The sequence below is a fragment of the Halichoeres trimaculatus genome, unplaced genomic scaffold, assembly GCF_033239565.1.
Source record: "Halichoeres trimaculatus isolate MK-OKI-2021-1 unplaced genomic scaffold, fHalTri1.1 fHalTri1_scaffold_10, whole genome shotgun sequence".
NCBI classification, from domain to species: domain Eukaryota; kingdom Metazoa; phylum Chordata; class Actinopteri; order Labriformes; family Labridae; genus Halichoeres; species Halichoeres trimaculatus.
Window position 1 is genome coordinate 8855606 of NW_027437187.1, and position 18404 is coordinate 8874009.

At 41.6% G+C, this 18404-nt stretch overlaps 2 protein-coding genes across 8 annotated transcripts; one reads left to right on the plus strand and one right to left on the minus strand.

Moving 5' to 3' along the window:
- Window positions 1-660: 660 nt before the first annotated feature.
- klhl36 (kelch-like family member 36) lies at window positions 661-7650 on the plus strand. Its single transcript, XM_074677507.1, has 9 exons — window positions 661-918; window positions 1240-1322; window positions 1915-2109; window positions 2205-2327; window positions 3384-3605; window positions 4163-4468; window positions 4622-4849; window positions 4994-5151; window positions 6376-7650. The coding sequence occupies exons 2-9, from the start codon at window positions 1260-1262 to the stop codon at window positions 6947-6949; spliced, it is 1869 nt and encodes a 622-aa protein (XP_074533608.1). The 5' UTR covers window positions 661-918; window positions 1240-1259; the 3' UTR covers window positions 6950-7650.
- A 71-nt stretch (window positions 7651-7721) lies between these two features.
- Window positions 7722-17146, minus strand: LOC141796414 (aldo-keto reductase family 1 member B1). 7 transcript variants are annotated; one of them, XM_074677511.1, is made up of 13 exons: window positions 16863-16919; window positions 15271-15496; window positions 14912-14968; window positions 14398-14732; window positions 12338-12514; window positions 12028-12144; window positions 11352-11429; window positions 10988-11104; window positions 9071-9183; window positions 8447-8534; window positions 8280-8363; window positions 8112-8194; window positions 7722-8022 (listed from the first exon to the last, which is right to left on the minus strand). In XM_074677511.1, exons 4-13 carry the CDS (start codon window positions 14485-14487, stop codon window positions 7989-7991), a joined length of 981 nt encoding a protein of 326 aa, XP_074533612.1. In that variant the 5' UTR covers window positions 14488-14732; window positions 14912-14968; window positions 15271-15496; window positions 16863-16919; the 3' UTR covers window positions 7722-7988. The 7 variants fall into 7 exon arrangements, with proteins under 7 accessions (XP_074533612.1, XP_074533610.1, XP_074533609.1 ...); XM_074677509.1 differs by lacking the exons at window positions 14912-14968; window positions 16863-16919 and adding an exon at window positions 17105-17146 and having other exon boundaries at window positions 14398-14474; XM_074677508.1 differs by lacking the exon at window positions 14912-14968 and having other exon boundaries at window positions 14398-14474.
- Window positions 17147-18404: the final 1258 nt, after the last annotated feature.

An 18404-nucleotide genomic window follows, 5' to 3' on the forward strand; every position in this document is an offset into this window, starting at 1 on the left:
TTCACCGTGTGCGAAATGTATGTAAATGAGTTTCACTCTATGAAATGATTTCGTAAAATAAAGAAACCTTTCTATGAGATTCTGGTTTAATGAGATGCACCTGAATATCATTCGTTACGCTGGACACAAACCGCCTTTACACACTAAATTCACATTTTCAGTCTTGAATGCAACAGCATGGAGCCACCGGTGATTGGTCCTTTGGATGCGAGGAACTTCCGGGATTATTCACTCTGGTAGAGTTTGCGGCTTCAAAATAAAATTGCATTTAAGGTTGGGGATGGATAAAATTTACTTATGAAAATGAGAAAAATACACGGACGTGATCTTAAATCAAAGTGCTGAGGTTCACACTTTTTTTTCCCCTCGGATTGAAAACTAAATCCTTTGTTAACTGCAGCGGTTGAAAGGATACACTATCTTTGTTTTTGACCATTTTGATTTGAGGTTTCATAGCCCCTTTTTTCCACTTACAATGGTCAGTGGCTGATCAGGTTCTCGACTAAGTTAACTTACATAATGAATAAACTGCCTTTGGGGTTTGTTTCAGTTTGCAGTCAAAGATTTCACTTCCTAAATGATTCGACTGCTTCTGTCATTTTACAGTAATTACTATCCTTTCCATAGTCCTGGTTACTTTACTTTGAAAACCAGAACCGGAAGTGGCATTGTTAGTGTCTGCGAGCTTATCATGTGATACAATGGCTGCTGTTTTCATCCTGTGAGAGTCTGTGCACTGGAAGATATATATCTTTACTAGAAGAGCCAGTGGTGAGAAGTTTGTTTGAGAAGGAGGCCCACTTTGTGTCACCCTAAAATCGTTCAATAATCCCTGAGAACAGTTCCGCCTGCCTGCTGTGCCGACCTGAGCTGCTGTCAGCGGTGTTACACTGAGAGGTTCCCTCTGCTTCGCTAAGTGTAAGAACACCGTTTCTTACTGTGAGATCGGTCCTGTTTGACTCACGTACTTGCTCTGTATCGGCCTGTGTATTTGTGCTTGTTCGTATGTGTGTGAGAGTGGTTGTGGCTCAAAGATGTAGACAGGTGAGATGCAGGTAGATGCTCACACCCTCAACCACCTACATACACTGATCTGCTGATCTGTGTACTGCCCTAGGTCTCATTTTAGGGTCTAATAATAAAATACGAAGAAGTCGTTGTTTCTCTTTTAAGTGTGTGTGTGTGTGTGTGTGTGTGTGTGTGTGTGTGTGTGTGTGTGTGTGTGTGTGTGTCCCTCAGATGATGCCACCCAAGAAGACATGATGGACAACGGCAAAGCAAGCCGTGTTTGTCGGCCCCATCGGATCAGTGAGTCCTCCAAGGTCAGTGTGACTCTCCTCCTGTTTCCAACTCCACCCCCTGTCCTGTTCTTTCTGATTAAAGACGTATAAACCCCAAAAGCCTGAAACAGGAAAACTTTGGGCTTCTTCCACTGAGCCAGGCTACGCCCAAGGTCCCACAAAGAGTTTTAAGAATCAGTGTTATTGATATAATACATCTTCTGCTGTATAAAAACTCTCTTAGACAAACAGTGCAGGTTTAAATTGCAAATAATTTGATTTTATTGGCTGTTCTGTCAGTACGCTTGGGGAATAACTCTTTAGAATCTGTAGTAATTCAATTATTCATTTTCTTAAACCTGGACCTAATCTTGAGGAGTTATCTGCAGGCCTTGTTTTTGCCTTTTTTTAAGTTGATAAAGTCATGGATAGAGTCAGGAACTTGGGAGACAGAGAGGAGGATGAGACGCAGCAAGGAGCTTGCCTTGAGTCTAGTCTTTGTGTAAAGGGACAGTTAGACCGCTGACTCTAGACTCAGACCATTTTAAGTTTCATCAATAACAATTTAATGATAAATAAAACAGTGTTATTTTCCAGAGTCTGATGGAGTTGTACTGTTTTGTGTTGTTCTCAGGTGTTTCGCTGCCTAGATCAGGCTGTGGAGGTGCTTCAAGGCCTCAATGAGCAGCGGCGGAGCAGCCAGTTCTGTGATGTGGTGCTGGTAGCTGATGAGCAGCAGGTCCCGGCTCATCGGGCCCTGCTGGCCGTCTCCAGTCCGTACTTTCACGCCATGTTCACCCTGGGTATGAAGGAGGAGCGGCAGCAGGAGGTACAGTCTGCTGCAGAGGCTAAGAGAGGGTTGTTAAAGATCTGTTCCTCTCTCTTTGGTAACTCCAAGCTGTGAAACTTACCCTCTGTTAACAGGTGGAGTTGGTCGGCTTGTCCTACATTGGTCTGAAAGCTGTGATCGACTTCTTGTACAGTGGAGAGCTGCCACTGGATGGAGGAAACATTGACTATGTACTGGAGGCTGCTCACCTCCTGCAGGTGAGCTAGTGTGTTCTGTGTCTCTTTTCTAATACACATCTTATCAGACATCTTATAAGCCACATTCGCCTGACATGTCCAAAAAATTTTTATTTCAGGATAATAAAAGATAAAGGGAAAACTTTTTGCACATCTGTTTTTCAAGACAAGTTCAGGTATCCTAGACCTTCAAACCTAGTACCGAAACGTGTACTCCATCTGCAAGTCGGACAGTGTGTGGGTGTTTACCTTGGAATTGATTTACAAAATATTAAAAGACAAAAATCTAACCTGAAATTGGAAGCTTATTTTTATACTCTTAGCACAAAATGTATGTGTCGTTTGATACGAGACAGTTTTCTGGACTTGTCAGCTGAATGTGGCTCATATTTAGTCTTATTAAAAATAAAAATAAAAAATAAAATATACAGTAGGTCACAAAAGTGAGTACACCCCTCAAATTTCTGCAGATATTTAATAATATCTTTTCATGGGTCAACAAAAAAACTCAAGATACATCCATTAATGTCTAAATCACCTGCAACAAAAGTCAGTATACCTTAAGTGAAAATGCCCAAATTGAGCACAGTTAGTCATTTTTCCTTCCCAGTGCCATGTGACTTGTTAGTGTTACAAGGTCTCACGTGTGAATAGGGGTGTGTGTAGCAGGTGTGTTAAATTTTGTATTTCAGCTCTCACACTCTCTCATACTGGTCACTGAAAGTTCAACATGGCACCTCATGGTGAAGAACTCTCTGAAGAAGATCTGAAAAAAAAAAAAGAAAAACACTTGCTAAGATTTCTGCCTTTTGTTCAGTGTTTGGACAGATATTTAACTAGCTGTTAGGAGCTTCAATAAAAAGACCAGAGGTAGAAAAAAGCCAGAATGTTTTGTTTTTTATACACGCGCAGGTGAAATGTTTAACATTTCATGAAGAGATAACTGATGGAATACAGGTTCTCTTGGCTCTTAAGCAAGAGAGACTTTTTTTTTTCCTTTTCAGTTTCTGTAAAACACTGTTGAAAGCTTGAAGGCTTCAGACTCCTCTAATAACAGACCACCATGCTGTGTTCCAGGTGTGGCGAGCGGTGGATTTCTGCTGCCAGTTTCTGGAGCAGGAGGTGAGTGAAGACAACTACCTGTACCTGCAGGAGCTGGCCCTGCTCTACAGTCTGGAACGACTCGACTCGTTCATCGACCACTTCATCCTGACGCGCTTTGCCACTCTTTCTTTCACCCCGGACTTTCTTCGAGACATTCCTTTCCACAAACTCAACCTCTACCTCTCCAGCAGTCAGGTAAACATCACTAGAGAACACAATTTTTGTTGAGTTAGGTCTGACAGCTGTTTTTAACTAATTTTTGGGTGCAGAATCCAAAACTGAACTCAGTTTTTTTTCTCTCAGGTCAAGTTTTGAATGATAGGATCCCTTTTTTCTTAAAAAATATGAAAAGGACTTTACTTGACAGTTGTGTGCTTTCTGTTAGCAGTTATTGATCGTACTGACCTATTGGGAGCTGCACACACCTCTCACTGCTCTGTCTCAACTGTGACTGTTACAAACAAGCTGCCACGTAGCTGTAGATGAGTCCAGCCATGATCAGCTGGAGAGTCTAACTACAGATTTTGCTGATCTGCAGGGTAAGCTAGGAGAAAAACTTGACGTGCTTGAAAAAAACTGACTGCAATTTTGGAATCAGCATGACAATTTTATGTGTAATCGGCTTAAAAATCCAACTCAGCAGACTTTTGTTCAAATTGTTGCCAAGTGTTTTCTACCTTTGCACAATTTCCGCACAGCACGATCCACAGCACGTTCAGTGTACAGGAATACATTTCTCACTTTATCTGTAGGTTCAGCATGACGGCGAGCAGGCGCTCCTCCAGGCCTCCCTGCAGTGGCTGAGCCAGAGTTTGGAGCGGACCCCCTATGCCAGGCAGCTCCTGTCCCACATACGCTTCCCTCTAATGCCCATGGGGGACCTGGTGGGCCGAGTGCTGCCAGCTGTGCGGGCCCTTCTGCCGGAGGAAGCCGGCTGTGAGGCCCTGGTGGAGGAAGCTGTGGGATATCACGCCAGGCCAAGCGCCCAGCCGCTCCTGCAGACAGGACGGAGCACACTGAGGGGCGGAGTAGAGTGTCTGCTGCAGATCGGAGGAGAGGTACAGATGTAGAAATGATAACCTGGTCATCTAAACATTATATGAGTTTTAGAAGCAACTAAATCTGGTTAAATCTGTTTTTAATCTCTGATATTTATATTATACTAGAAACATCCTCAAGCTTTCATCCACCTTCATTGATTTCTCCTGTAGGTGTCAGAGCGCGGAGAGGAGCTGAGTGCAAATGTTTCCAGGCTGGACAGTGACACAGGAAAGTGGGAGGTGGAGACAGAGCTGCCTGCTCAGAGGAGCCACCACTGTCTGGCTGTACTCGGAGGTTTTATCTTCGCTGCAGGTGGCAGCTCATCCAGAGACAATGGGGGAGACACTGCCTGCAGCCTGCTGTACAGATACGACCCCCGTCACAACCAGTGGACCAGGGTACTGACCCAAAGTGACAGTTTCAATCTCACACACTCTTTAGTCTGTAAAAGAAAATGATGCCCAGACCATTTAATAGATATTACTCAGGCACCTTGTAGTAGCTTTAAATCTTTTATATATAATGTGTGTTCTTCATTTCAGGGTGCTTCAATGAATCAGCGCCGTGTGGATTTTTACCTGGGGACAGTTGGAGAGTGTCTGATTGCTGTGGGCGGGAGGAACGACACTGGAGCTTTGTCCTCTGTGGAGGTTTACTGTCCTGCTGAGGACTGCTGGTCCTACGTAGCTGGACTGCCCAGGTATTTAAACATGGAGCCTCCAGTCTGCTCTTTTTAATGGAATTTTCAAAGGTGGTCCACAAAGATTGTATCCATTAATCACCAAGAATAAGCCTCTTGTTGAAGAGGTCCCTTCTCCTCCAAAAAAAGAGGCAGTAAAAATCTCTGAGGGCTGTGAGCTGAGCAGTTTCTCACACTTTTTCCCCACACTCTTTTTATTCAATTTTTGGCTTTAAATGTGGAAACATACATATGTATATATAGATGAATTACAAAATATATTTAAAAAAATTAAATAAATAAAATGGATTATTAAAAAGCTAACATAAAAAATTGAGAAAAACAAACAAATAATTTGCTTTTATTATTAAAAATAATAATAATAAAATGATGAAATAAGGAATATAAGGAAAATAAGGAAATGTAAATTAAGTAATAGTATAGTTTTTAAACATGTAAAACAATGGAAGTAAAAAGAAGGTTTTAATCTATATATTTGCTTTCAGTGAGATACAGATACAGATACAGGAACAGCTTCTACCATGCTATATTTTGAAACTGAAAAGTGTGTCACATTTCTTACTTTAAACAATCTTCTCATCAGCTCAAGTTCCTGGAACAACAATCATCTTCTTCCACAGAGGCCTGAAGTCCGGTGTAGATTATGCAAATCAGGCTAGTGACATATAGAAAAAAAACAAAGTAATCACACTCCACCTCCAGACCAGTAGAGGGCAGTGTAAGATAATGGCAAAGATGACACCACAGAAGACACACCTGTTTGTAAAGTTTTTGAGATGGCATAGATCTGTGAAGCGTTGATCTCTGTTGTCTGATGCATGTCAATCTAAAGTAGTCCCCAGGACTTCTCCTGAGTTTGAACAGCTGTTGTAACCTGGGTCTCCACTGACACGTTCAGATGAAGGTCTCCAGTTTACAGGGTCACTCTTTAAACTGGAACACCAGGAGCTGACAGACACACATTCACACTATCAGGCCCAAAGAAGATCATTGTTTAGGAGGTGCTAAACCAAGTCAGTCAGAGCTGAGGGTCATCTTATTGGGGACAAAGGGAGGGGAAATATAAACACTGTGGCTGCTCCACCAATCAGAAACATTCAGCTTGCAGCTCAAAGATGCCAATGAGTAACTGAATGATCATGAGAAAAGTAACCATGGTATGATTTTCTAAAGGTTTTGGAGTTTTTCCACACTCTTTCTCTTTCTGATTTCCCTCTTTCTTAGGTTTACTTACGGCCATGCAGGGACAGTCCACCACGGTGTGGTCTACATCTCAGGAGGTCATGATTATCAGATCGGCCCGTACCGCAGAGATGTCCTGAGTTACGACCCCTCCCGGGATAGTGATGTGTGGGTGGAGCATCAGTCCATGTCTCTGGCCAGAGGCTGGCACTGTATGGCCTCCCTACACCACCTCATCTATGCCATCGGAGGCAGTGACGACCACGCAGACACCACAGAGCGTTTCGACATCCTGCAGGTGGAGTCCTACGACCCTCACAGCGGACAGTGGACACAGGTCGCTCCGCTGCTTCTGCCCAACAGCGAGGCGGGGCTTGCAGTCTGGGCAGGGAGGATCTATGTGCTGGGGGGCTACAGCTGGGAGAGTATGGCTTTCTCCAGGGCCACTCAGGTGTACGATCCAGACAAGGGATCATGGTCCAGAGGTCCTGACCTGCCTAGACGCATCGCTGGGGCCTCAGCGTGTGTGTGCACTGTAAAAGCGTCCCCATCATCCCTCCCAATGGAGATGTCAAAGATGGGACATGGTGCGAAAGGACGATCATACCTGACGTAGTGCTGGAGGAGTGTGACTTTGTCAAAATGAAGCGTATGAGTAAGAGCAGAAACAAAATGAAAGAGGTGTTAAAAAAGAGTGTCTCAGTAATCTTTCACCAGCCTCGAGGTGCTGCAGGGTCAGAGGAACCAAATGCAAACCTTTGACCCAGGTTCATCTTTTCTTTGCTTTCACACTCTGATACTCTCTGAAGACTTTGGCACTGTTAACGCAGGCACCTCTCAGTGTGTAGAGACACAAAGTGAGAGCATGTGAACATTCGTGATGAGAAGAATGGTGAAGTTGTGGTGGAGTCCTGTCGAGAGTCGAGTCAACAAGTGGACAGAGAATCCAAACAGAGGCTCAGCTTCAAACCACACATCCTCATTTTTTTTAACATCCTCAGTGTTTGAAGCCTTAATAATAAAACACCTGGACACAAAACCCTATCTGAAATGAAGCGTACACAGAAGGTGACAGTAGCGCACTGAGCGTCATCATGAAGGCACTGACAGGAGTTTTCAAACTGTGTCGACCAATTTGGAGGTAACAGAAGTGTTTTTCCTTTTCTGTTGGAAGTTAATAAAATTAAACTGAGCTGCTGTCTTAAAATCCTCCATTTTCATCTGCTACGCAACAAAGCACACGACTTTCATGTGCAATATGTCTTTACAGGGTGCCAACCTCCAACCTCCACATACACTGTACTTAAAATGTGAACTAATATATAAGGTAATAAAAGAGTAAAACTGCAACCTCTACAAGATGTTTATTTTGGACCGTGCACCCAGAAACTTTTAGGTTACACTTTGATGAGAGTATTTTATTCAGGACATGAGAAGCTCAGTATTGGAAAAACTTCATCTTTACTCATGATTTGGTCAAAGTATTAGAGCCACTATGAAAACTGAACACTTTCTTCACAGTCACATTCTATTGTTGAATAATTACGCAGTAAACACGTCTCTGATGGACCACGTCTGATTCAAAGGAGACACACACATAAAGCCGGTCTGAGTTCTGATGATTTTACAGTCTCAGCTGATCCAGTTGCTGGTCTTCATTCAAAGGGGTAGTAAGGGTGAGACCTTAATCTGAAACGAGCAGAACAAGCAATTATCAAGGTGAGAAAATACCGGAAAATTCAGACACACACTTTTCAAAGAGAGCTGGTCTGACTCACTCCTCTTCAGGGCCAGACCTCCAGCCTCGGTCCAGTCCTCTCAATGCTCTCAGATCCTCCTCAGTCAGATGGAAGTTAAAGATCTGCACAGAAAACAACACCAGCATAAATTCATTTGGTCTCCATCAGCGTTAACTTTCTTAATTTCTTTCCATGTGAAGGTTTCACCTTTGTGTTTTCAAGGATGTGATGAGGCTTGTCACTCTTTGGGATGACACAGATACCCTGCTGCACATGATACCTCAGCAGCACCTGGGAAAACATCCCCATCACTGTCACTGTCAGATGAATGAACACGCACCTTCACATTGAGCTCACAAAGCCAGCACACTGACCTGAGCTGGGCTGCGTCTGTGCCGCTTTGCTATATCTGCTACAACCGGATCCTCCAGGATCCTGTGTGGATCATTGCCTCTCCTGAGTCTAAGGGTTTTCACACGTGAAGATGATAGTGTAGAGCAGGGATGTCAAACTCGTGCCATGGAGGGCCAAGAGGCTGCAGGTTTTCTTTCTAACCAAGAACTCCACCAGCTGATTCCACTGATTACCTCACCTACAAGCAGGGAGCAGGGACTAATCAGTGAAACCAGCTGGTGGAGTTCTTGGTTGGAAGGAAAACCTGCAGCCTCTTGGCCCTCCATGGCACAAGTTTGACATCCCTGGTGTAGAGTTTAGAGTTCAATAGGTGTTTACGGCACATTTCTTATTTTAACATCAACTCTTATTAGACAAGCGATGTAAACCCAGCAGCTTTATACCTGTACAGTTTGATCTCTGAGTTTAATGACCAGACACTGATACTGAGGAATAAAAAAAGTTTACCAACATACAACATCTGAGTTACTGGACTTAAAGGATCTGAATTAATCATGAGCTATATTATACTGTAGTGATAACTACACAGGAAAACCCTTTTGAAGCAGATCTTGATAAATGAGCTGTGATGCTGTGTGTCTTACTCCTCCGGGGGTCTCCCAGGTGAGCCAAAGGGGCTGAAGGCGGTCAGGGCAATGTTTTTGGATTTACAGAACTCGATCAACTCCTCCTGCACCAGGTAGGGATGAAGCTCCACCTGTGAATTATAAAGCACCAAATAAGCCAGGAACACATGTGGATGCTGACCTGGATCAGCTCAGTGAGTTTATTAACATGGTCTGAAGGCTCTGTGAGGACTATCTGTGCTGAATGCTGTGACACACCTTTAGCTTCAGCTCTGTGATTTACCATGAGCAATGTAACTGTCTTAGAGACAAGTTAATGTTGTTTGAGTTTATAAGTTTATTATTCTAGACAGTTTCATGGTAATCAAACGTTTATTCAGTGTTTAAATGTATTGAACAGCATAAATAATTGTTAACATGTTTTAAAACTGTGCTGCTACAAAAAGTTATCAATTCAGAATGCGTAAGGTCATCTAAGGTCAAAGGTTATTACTAGTGCTGTCAGGCGATTAAAAAAATTAATCTAATTAATTACAGGATTTGTAATTAATTAATCTAATTAATCACATTTTAATCTCATATCTGCTTAAGGTCCCAAAATAAAGAATTTGAATTCCAGGACACCAAAATTACATTAAAGGACACTAAAAAAACATTTAAAAATAAGGTGGGAATGTATACAACACATTTTTAGGTACCCTGATGCATAAAGAACATATGAAAAAAGTTTTATGGTTCTATCTTTACAAAATCTACACAGCCCTGTACCTAAGATAAGCTGATTTGATTTTTAGGACGGTTTTTGCTTTTGTCACATTCTTACTCGATGTGGACTCGATTTTCACTGCAAGATGAACTTCTATACTTCTGTGAGGTCAGGAGAACCAGGGCTAAAGGCTAAAAACTGTGAGGAACTATGTACAAAACACTTAATTCAAGTCTTATATCAAAGAAAAGTGAAGTATTCTCAGTTTAACATGCTCTGAACACACAAACTGTTGCTGATTGGTGCAGAGCAGCCCCAAGCTGAAACATGACACCAGGAAGATGGAAGCAAATTTTCGAAGAATTCTTTAGATTTAAGTGCAGGATATCGATCATTCAGGACTTGTTTGATGCAGTAAAGAGTGTAAAATTATGTTTATTACAGAATTGAGCTAGAGCAAACGGTTGATTTTCTGCAGATTTTTAAAAAGGACATGTGAATAAACGCGACGTGGACGGCAGTCACAATCACTCTGGCTTCCCTCCCTCCGGTTTAAAGCATGTTGCTGACGTCACGTGTGATACATTCAGGGACCATCGGAAATTTGAAAATCTGACGAGAACTCCTCTTTTTCCAAGTAGGAAACACTATTTGTAAATGCCAGACATTTAAAAATAAGTGCGTCTTTGAACGCCCCCAAGTTTGGGATCCAGATCAATCTGCGTTAATTTTTATAATGCGTTAATTTGCGTTGTAATTAATTAATCTAATTAACTCGTTACAATGACAGCCTTAGTTATTACGTGACTAAGATGTCGGGTCAAAGTGTGACCCCCTGCATATCGTGTGTCAGAAACAAAGAGCTGAGAGAAGAAGAGATGCAGCTCCAAAACAGGGTTTTGTTATAAACATGCTTTGACCAACGCACACATTTTCACAATGTCTGAGGGACAGCGAGAGATTAAAATCTTCTAAAAGACGTCTGTATGAAGCTTGGTCTTCTACTGCATCCAACCAGGGTGCTTACGAGCATCATCACCCACTGTTGTAAAGACATGACTAACCAGGGTGTGCTCACTGCCTAATGCTCCAAAACGGGGGCTGGTAATCTCATTTTAACTAGTGGAGTATGAGCAGTCACATATGTAAAAGAGAGACTATTTCAAAACACTTAAAAAGTCCTGACGGGGTCTTTAAGCCAGTTGTCAACTCAGCTGGATGAGCAGCACCTGATTGACAGCAGGGGGCACTCTACACAGAGCTAGCAGTCTCTGTAGCTGGAGGATGCTGAAGTTGGACACACCAATGCTCTTCACTTTGCCTGAGGCTTGCAGCGCCTCCATCCCCTGTGGACAACACACACACACTTCAAACACACACCTTAAGAGGCAGATGGATGTGGTAAAAATGATGATTTCCAAAGAAGGATAAAGCTAAAAAAGAAACAGAATAAAAGTGCAATGAGGAAAACAACACACACACACACACACACACACACACACACACACACACACACACACACACACACACACACACACACACACACACACACACACACACACACACACACACACACACACACAGTTTGCTTACCCTCCATACATCTTCATAGTCTATGTCACAGGTCAGTAACTCTCCATCCTTCTCTGGGAAAAGCTGGTGGCCCATTTTCTGTAAAGAAAAGCAGAAATGAGGCTCATAGTTGAGAGGACAGTTTGATTTGAGTTCAGTGGTGTTTTATAGGCTCAGAAATGAATTCTACATTCAAAACTATTTACAAATGAAGATTTTATTCACTGTTGTGAAAAAAAAACCCAGAATTGAACAGGAGTTTATTGATGTGCATGCAGACAGAATGGTTTTTGGATGGGTCTGCTGGTGTCCTCCCCCAGCAGGGGGTCACTGGTCTCTGGTACCACTGTTATGATGTTTACTGAGAGAAAAGTTCAGGATCCCCTGGTCTGACTAACCAGCCAGAGTCTGTGGGTGGTGTTTTATTGTGAAATAGAGCAGATAACCTGCTTGTAAGCTTGTAACTTACAGGTAAACACATCGGGAGACTTAGGATGTATCAGCCTAAAGAGTTTTCATACTCCTGTAATGTTTTAGTTTGCTTTGGAAGGTTTAGGCAGCTAGACAGGATCTTTTTCTGAGTACGGACACTTCTACAGTCTCCAAAATGGCTCTCCTCATGGGTTAATGCAGATTATAAGGTCAGATTACAGTGAAAGTTTAGCTCTGTGACACTTGTGTGTATGTGTCAGTGTACCTTTAAACCAACAGGGAAATGTATGAGGTAAAGATCCAGGTAGTCCAGCTGGAGGTCATTTAGAGACTTATTCAGGCACACGGGGATGTCCTCTGGGGCATGATGGGTACTCCACAGCTAACAAAACATGGCAAGTGTGAGATGGCTGAGAGAAATACACACAATCACATACACAAGGATAAGACACCTTAAATAAACCAGTGAACATCATTTTAACCCGCTCTTAATCCATGAGCGATTTCACTTTGCTGTTTGTTTCTCTAGAGAAGGAACAAAATGTGTGAAGTTGTTGGTTCATTTCTAAACTAACCTTACTGACGATGAACATGTCCTCACGTTTGACGATGCCCTGTTGCATCTTGGAGCGCAGAGCTTTACCAACATCCACCTCATTGCCGTAGACGTAAGCGGTGTCTATATGGCGGTATCCAGCTGCAATGGCAGCTTCAACTGCACACTGGACTGAGGTACGAGGAAGATGGTCGGACTGTAATGAATATGACTCGTTTACCAACAGAAACTCACTCATTTCCTGAACTTTACTTCAACCCTGTCTGCAAAGTAAAAACATTACACCCAGCCCAGTGATAGCAGGGTGTTTAGGACTCAATGACTGCTTGTTGACAGAATATCTTTGTTTTGTTTTTATTGATGTTTTGTCTCCTCAAAAATAGAGAACTGAGCCACCCCTTTCTCCCAAAACCTAATTCACCAAATAAACATGGCAGCTGTTTTCTTCTCCTCCAACATCAATCTGCTGTTTTACTTTCAAACTGCACACGTGGGGAATTATGCCTGGGAACAGCTTTCATTGGCACAGAAGCTCTAGAGGTCACCATTAACTACATTTGATTTTCTCAGTTTTCTTGAGGTAACGTGTTATTTTCAGCTGTTTACTCAAGATCAGGACTTATTTTTCTCATTAGCTTGAAAAAAAAACAAAGCTTGGTTCCCAGAGATAACTGGATAACTTTCTGGTGATCTAAAAATCAAATCAGTGCTGTGCTCTATGTGCTTTGCAAACCACTGAGAAACAGCAGAGAGACTGTGTCTCAAATCACTTCTTTACTTACACTTTCTGTTTGGAGAGCATAAGTGTGTTCACATTGACAGTATGGAAATACGTAGAGCACTTTGGTTTCTCAGCTGGTGAACTCAAAACAGTCAAGCAGTTGAGTGCTGAACGCTGGGTACTTCTCCCCCTCAGTGGTCTCCATGTTGACTACACAGAGGAAGAATGACCCAAGGATGGATGACGGTTACAATTAATGAACGACAGAACAGTTGTGAAATGGGATTATCACAGCCACAGCGTTTGATTTTGAGACAACACTCCTCGCTAAGATTTTGAGCTCTGTTCTAGTGAGTACAGAGTGTACGCAGTTAACTTCAGGTGAGTGTGCTCACTGAAGCAGCCCATCTGAGAAACAGCAACAGAAATGGGCTAAAATGACCTCAATCGTGTGGGAAGCAACTGAAAGGGGGCTTGGCATGTCGTCCTCTGGCAAATGACAGCCATCGACCCACTGATCTAATTGTTGGATCTCCAGAAAATTATATAGTAATCTCTGGACAGCACACTTCATCTGGAGAAACTGTGATTTGTTTTCCTCAAGATAACTAGAAAACTACACCATCTCCAGAAAAGAAACTGAGATTAACCTATCTCCACACCACTGAGGAAATAAAAAGTCTGTAATCATTACCACTCAGGGCTTCCATATTTCTGCAATTTCTGCAAAACACTACTAAGAAACCTGTTTTGATATCAGTCTGTTTGTACAGATACAGAAAGAAATCAATTATTTTAATTTTAAACCAGGTTATGACAGTAAAGGCACAACAGCTGACAAATTTATGAGCTTTTTTCAAACAGCTTTGTTGTTTCAGCATGACATACTGACAGATCTTCCTCTGAATTTTTCTTTGAGGTTGTGAATGCAAAAAAATGTAATGTCTTCTATGTGTGTGTATGTATACTGTATGTATGTGTAAATTTAAGCATTTGTGTCTATATGTTGGGTGTTTGATCAATTATTTAGGATATATCTTTGCAGGTATATGTAAGTATAGAGAAGAGTATATATTAAGTGCAGACCAGGTACATACTGACTAATATTGACTTAATTAAATTACAGAATTACAATCTAAACTATGATGTTACAACAGCACTTGAGTCTGAAGTTCCCTGCAGATCCCCGTTTGAGCCTGCTGTGAATCATCTGCCAGTCGAAATTCATCCATGTCGAACACTTGTGTCTGAGTGCAAATTTTCTAAGAAGTGACTCTGAAACATTCTGCAGGAAGACAAACTGATGACAGTGTTACTTGTTGTGTAAAAAGAAAATAAAAGGTGAGTGTTGAGTCTACCTTCCATGTCCCCAGACCCAAAACTGGCATACGAGCACCATCATTCAGCTCTATTGTCCTGGCCACCTGTGTGTCCTCTGTGGAGAACATGAAATCACTCGTGCAGCCAAACACACTGTTCACCAGTCACACACACAGTGTCAGAGCTTTCCGCTTCTTTCTCGCCCCAAACTACAACTGCTGAGTCAACGTCCTCTTCCTCTGCTGATTTAACTTCTCTCTGTTTCTTTTTGCTTCCTCTTGCCCAAGATATCCTTCTTCCCTGGCAGCCTTATCTCTGCTGTAGTTAATTATTGGACAACCTCAAAACACTTCACCAGCACCAAGTATTTACTCTGTAAGTGAGGAGGAACATGTTGCAAAGGTCACTCTTGTCATAGGGGTAGCAGAGCACACACACACGCACACACGCACACACACACACACACACACACACACACACACACACACACACACACACACACACACACACACTGTAATGTTTTCTGTTCAACACTAGGTGGTGATGTCGTACCGTAGTGAAAATGCTACAGCTTGGTAGGAAGAAGGAGTTGATCACATGATGAATCCTCTGTAATCAGATCATACAACACAGATGGTAACAACACACTCACCCTCCACTTCAGTAGGTTCACCTGTTCAGCTGCTCATTAACACAAATATCTAATCAGCCAATCACATGGCACAAACTTTGAATGTGGCGAGGATGTTGGTGCCAGACGGGCTGGTCTGACTGGACTTAAAATACTGATGTGAAACACACACACACACACACACACACACACACACACACACACACACACACACACACACACACACACACACACACACACACACACACACACAGACTGAGCCTCCAGAGCATCCTCTCACCGCTCAGGGATGAACTTCTCCGGCTCCGGCCAGTGCTCCTGGTCATAGTGAAGGAAGCCTGCTGGGAACTCCATCGTCACACCTTTAGGGACCAGTTGTCCGTTCAATGTGCGGTCGTGGTCCATCTATCTGATCTACTTGAACCCTGGAGGGTAGAGGCGCAACGCTTCACTTATGACCAGGTCTAATACTTCAGCTCCTGGACACTGGTGTAATCTGGAGACTCCTGCAGCAAAAAGAACAACGTAAACACACTGCAGTAAACAACTAAAGCATCATTTACAGCAAAGGTTCCCTGGGTAATAAAGTTATTTCACAAAAATCCTAAAACTTCGGCCTGACCCCCCCCCCCCCCCCAAACGATTAAAGAAATAAAGAACCTTGGTATAAAGAAGTAATAATAACATAGGCACTATAACAACACAAAATCTTATTTAGTCAACTCATAGTTGTAGGATCAGATTATGAATGGTTTGTTTACATTCATGTTTGTTTGTAACTGAGCTCATCAAGGGTGAAAGTCTTTATGAGGGTAGGACCTTGTTAGTGCGGTTAAGTGTTTCACCCGGAAGGGTCAAACAGTTTTTGACCGCTGTGCGGTGAGGCACCATGGTGATGCAGAAGGGTGAACAAACATTTGGTAAGTGTATTACACAAGTTAAACGTTTGCTTTGTCAAACAAATGGACTGATCATTGAAAAAGCAAACAAGACCTGGAGTTTCATCCGTCAAAAAGCCAACAGCAGCGCCTCAGTTGTTATCCAGGTGTAGCATCTCAGTGCCTTAAAGCATTGGCTTGGCATCTTCAGTAGTTGTACAATCCAAAAATTGAAATCATGAAATTGTAAATTTTAAGAAGTCAAATTTAAGAGATTAAAAGTACGATGAATGTATACATTTTTAAAACCGTTAAATACAAGACCCAAAGAAAAAATCAAAAATCAAAAATGATTAAAAAAAAGTTACAATGGGAGACGAAAGACATAGTTACCAAAAAAAATGTAATAAATTCTGAGAAAAGTGAAGACATTTTTTAAGTCAAAGCTTTATCACAGATAATAATTAAAAAATAATAATAATTACAAATATTATAATGTGCAAAATGAAAGTTCTGGCTTTAGAAATTTTTTCAGTCAGTGCATTTTGTTCTGAATACAAAAATGTGTAAGTATGTCAGGAGTTTGCGTGCTCTGTGTGACTGTAGAAACATGAAGGGGATCTGCTGTTTGTGTGGACATAAAAGTCTCACCCACAGTTTACAGATAAACCGTATTTCTTATTAAAGATAAAGATAAAGATAAAAAATACTTTATTAATCCCAGAAGGGAAATTCATTATTATTATTATTATTAGTAGTAGTAGTAGTAGTATTATTATGATTAGGAGACCATACTCTTTTAAAAATGCTTGCTTATATTTTCTGAAAGTTCTGCCTTCAGCCTGTTCTGATAAATACACACTGAATCTTTAAAGCAAACCTCTGTTAATGTTTATTCACTACCATCACTTTACAGGCTCCTTCATTTTATGAGAGCAGTAAAAACGATCTGGCTAAAATTGGTGGACTTCCTTCCACTTGAGTCTAACCCTACCTCCATATCTTCTGCCTCTCCATCTGTCTGAGGTGGAGAACTTGATAAGTGATTGCTGGGGATGGAAAAAAAATGCTTTAAACTAGATTAAAAACAATACAAAGAAGTAGTGTACAGTAACAGCTCAGGCCGTAACCTTGCTCTATCACTTAGAAATGCCAGTGTTTACAACAGATTTTCAAGTATTGGCTCACTCCACGTTTAGTTAAACAACGTTAAAGATGTCAGTGATCTCACCTCACCTCATGTGTCAGCTCTCTTCTCAAAGTGTTGATAGTTTCATGTAGTCTTCTTCATCCAGCATTATTTCACAGCTAACAAGAAAAGTCGGCTCCATGCTGCCCTCCAACGGTCGGGATGGGCTTCGTTCATCCCGAGTTCAAAGAAGGAGAGCCGCTCATCCCACTTTCAGCATTTAAATTAGCGGATCAAAACTCTCAATTTCTACTCAGTGAAAATTGTGTTTGTATTTTATTTAATAATAATTATTTATAGTTTGATTCGTTTTTACATCAAGTCGTGTTTATGCTGAAAGCGCAGACGTATGTAAACCACTAGAGTGAAACTTTTGGAAAACAATCAAGTATTTGAAAAAAAAAAAAAACAACTAAAAGGATTATTTTTCTAAACTGTCGAGCAGGCATGGGAGAGTTAATTATTTGGACTTTCATTTTCCCATTTTAATATTTTTTTTTAATTATTTTTATTATTGTTAAAACGTCAGGGACGCACGGGTTGCGTCTGAATTTGATTGGTGCAGATAAATTCTGGAATCTGTTAATTCCATCGGGGTATAAAATCAAGCTGGGCGTTCCTTCCGCCTTTTTCACCAAGGCACTTGGGGAGGTATGTTGCAAATTTTCCTGCTAAAGCTTGGCTAGCTTAAGCACAACTCAATAAAATGCATTTTTAGTCGGAAGAGGCGTCATATTGTGTGTTTCATTAATGTAATTTTTGTATTCCTTGATAAGATCTGTGACTTTTTTGAAGGTTTGACAGAGTTTAAATCATCCGTTTAGGTGACACAGGTCTTTGATCATAATAAATCTGAAAGAGATGCTTAATGTCATTTCCGATTGTAAAACTGATGTGAATTTCAAGTTGAAAGACTGTTTTGTAGCTTGTAGCTTTGATAGTTTCAGCTGCGGACATTGTCCGCATCGTTGTGTTGAAATTTATACTTGGAAGTTGAACAAAAACAAGGTAATCCTTAAGATTTGTGTTGAAAGAGAGACGATTTAAGTCTTTAAACGGCCAAAGTTAACTCGGTTTTGGTTTATCCTTCTTTTTTTACTGCATCTATGTGAATTTATTTGGTATAAGTGACTAAACAGAACAATTTCTGCCGTACGACCTCGGTGGTCGCAAGGCCGTTGCTGTGGCAGCACAAGCTAGTTTTCCATCTGTTTTCACAGTTTTCGGCTAATATTTAAGCTAGGTCATGCTGCAGCACAGCGCTAAACAGCTAAACATTGATTGAGGAGCTCATACCTGTGTAGCGTAGAGTTATGCGCCACAGATATTACTTTACTACAATTAAAT

Bases quoted from the DNA above. Each gene is read 5' to 3' on its own strand.
- klhl36 (XM_074677507.1), top strand. From the start codon at position 1,260: ATGATGGACAACGGCAAAGCAAGCCGTGTTTGTCGGCCCCATCGGATC. The intron at 3,606-4,162 runs GTAAACATCACT...CTTTATCTGTAG, and splicing joins TCTACCTCTCCAGCAGTCAG to GTTCAGCATGACGGCGAGCA. The intron at 4,850-4,993 runs GTACTGACCCAA...TCTTCATTTCAG, and splicing joins GTCACAACCAGTGGACCAGG to GGTGCTTCAATGAATCAGCG.
- LOC141796414 (XM_074677509.1), bottom strand. From the start codon at position 15,316: ATGACCAGGAGCACTGGCCGGAGCCGGAGAAGTTCATCCCTGAGCG. The intron at 12,145-12,337 runs GTTAGTTTAGAA...ATGTTTTGTTAG, and splicing joins ACATGTTCATCGTCAGTAAG to CTGTGGAGTACCCATCATGC. The intron at 9,184-10,987 runs GTGCTGCTCATC...TATAATTCACAG, and splicing joins TGCCCCCTGCTGTCAATCAG to GTGGAGCTTCATCCCTACCT.